Source organism: Priapulus caudatus, unplaced genomic scaffold, assembly GCF_000485595.1.
Source record: "Priapulus caudatus unplaced genomic scaffold, Priapulus_caudatus-5.0.1 Scaffold2160, whole genome shotgun sequence".
In the NCBI taxonomy this organism is placed as follows: domain Eukaryota; kingdom Metazoa; phylum Priapulida; class Priapulimorpha; order Priapulimorphida; family Priapulidae; genus Priapulus; species Priapulus caudatus.
In genome coordinates, this window is record NW_014579221.1 from 25,705 (window position 1) to 27,103 (window position 1,399).

At 46.8% G+C, this 1,399-nt stretch overlaps 1 protein-coding gene across 1 annotated transcript in view; it reads left to right on the forward strand.

Annotated features, from left to right (window-relative positions):
• LOC106818312 (cuticlin-1-like) overlaps window positions 1–806 on the forward strand; it is a 16,789-nt gene extending 15,983 nt beyond the window's left edge. Inside the window, exon 7 of the mRNA XM_014823029.1 lies at window positions 786–806. Coding sequence (XP_014678515.1) covers window positions 786–806 — 21 coding nt within the window. The remainder of the gene's footprint in view (window positions 1–785) is intronic.
• The last annotated feature ends 593 nt before the right edge of the window (window positions 807–1,399 follow it).

Below are 1,399 nucleotides of genomic sequence, written 5' to 3' on the forward strand. Positions count from 1 at the left end.
GAGAGCGAGAGATAGAGAGAGAGAGGGAGAGAGAGAGAGAGAGAGAGAGAGAGAGAGAGAGAGAGAGAGAGAGAGAGAGAGAGAGAGCGAGAGGGGGAGAGAGAAGGAGAGGGAGCGACAGAGAGGGAGAGGGAGCAACACAGAGAGAGAGAGAGAGGGAGCAACACAGAGAGAGAGAGATAGAGAGAGAGAGGGAGAGAGAGAGAGAGAGAGAGAGAGAGAGAGAGAGAGAGAGAGAGAGAGAGAGAGAGAGAGAAGAGCTTGCCAGTCTGTTTATTGTGGTTCGTGGCACGGTGTAGGCATCAGGGGCCATCTGGCCGCTGGGCCGCACGTAGGGGTCGCATCGTATCCATTCCTCCCTGCTTTACAGACAGCAATCTCTAATTACGGAACACGACCATGACGACCAGAAGAACTAGGTGAAGGCGAATATGGAGGAGAAAGAGTGGTAAGCGAAAGAGAAAAAGAAGGAAAGGGAGAATATTGAGAAGAATAAGGAGTAGAAAGAATAAGAGAAGGAAAAACAGGGGAAGAAAGAGGCAGAGTAAAAGGAGGAGGAGGCGGAGAAGAAGAAGGAGGAGGAGGAGAAGGAAGACGAAGAGAAGGAGGAGAAGAGTTTATATGCGACCCCACTTAATTATTCACTGAAGTAAACTGAGAATATTTATAGATTTTAATTTGTCTTCCAAGACTTTTTGCGGCGGTACAAAATGCTAAAACGCAGTTTGACGAGTATCGCATTTACGACTCACAGGGGTTCTTAAACTCTTTGATCTACATTCCAGCGATTCGGCAAACATCGTTAATATTCGGCAAAGTTCCGGCTGCATAGATGCATTAATCAGGAGATGATTGATAGATAAATGCATCTGATAATATCTTCATCATCTCCACGGGCTGTGGACCACAGCGACGCGATGCGTAAGCATAAAAGTAAAGTAATAAAGTAAAGTAAAGCATAAAGCATACAAGTAAGAGTAAGCATCGAAGGATCCGATTTAAGTCGCCATCTTTGCTACTAGTTTCTACTGAATTCTAGTTTTAAGTCGCCATCTTTAGCACTAGTTTCTACTGAATTCTAGTTTTTGATCGCCGCTATATTTAGACGCGCGTTGCTGCGAAGTTTCAGCGCTTGAATTTCTCGCGGATCTCCGTAAGGGCTGCGGTAACGGTGACGTACGTGAGAGCGCAGACGAACAAAGCACGAGCGCGCGCGTTCAGACGGTAAAAACTTGTTGTTGCGATGTATCCGATGTGTTCGTCGTTCGGCTGCTAAATGTAAACAATTGAACGTCTCCCCCCGCGGATTCGCGCAGTGAGGAAGACTCGGATACTGTCTGTCAGTCTCTCTCTCTCTCTCTCTCTCTCTCTCTCTCTCTCTCTCTCTCTCTCTCTCTTC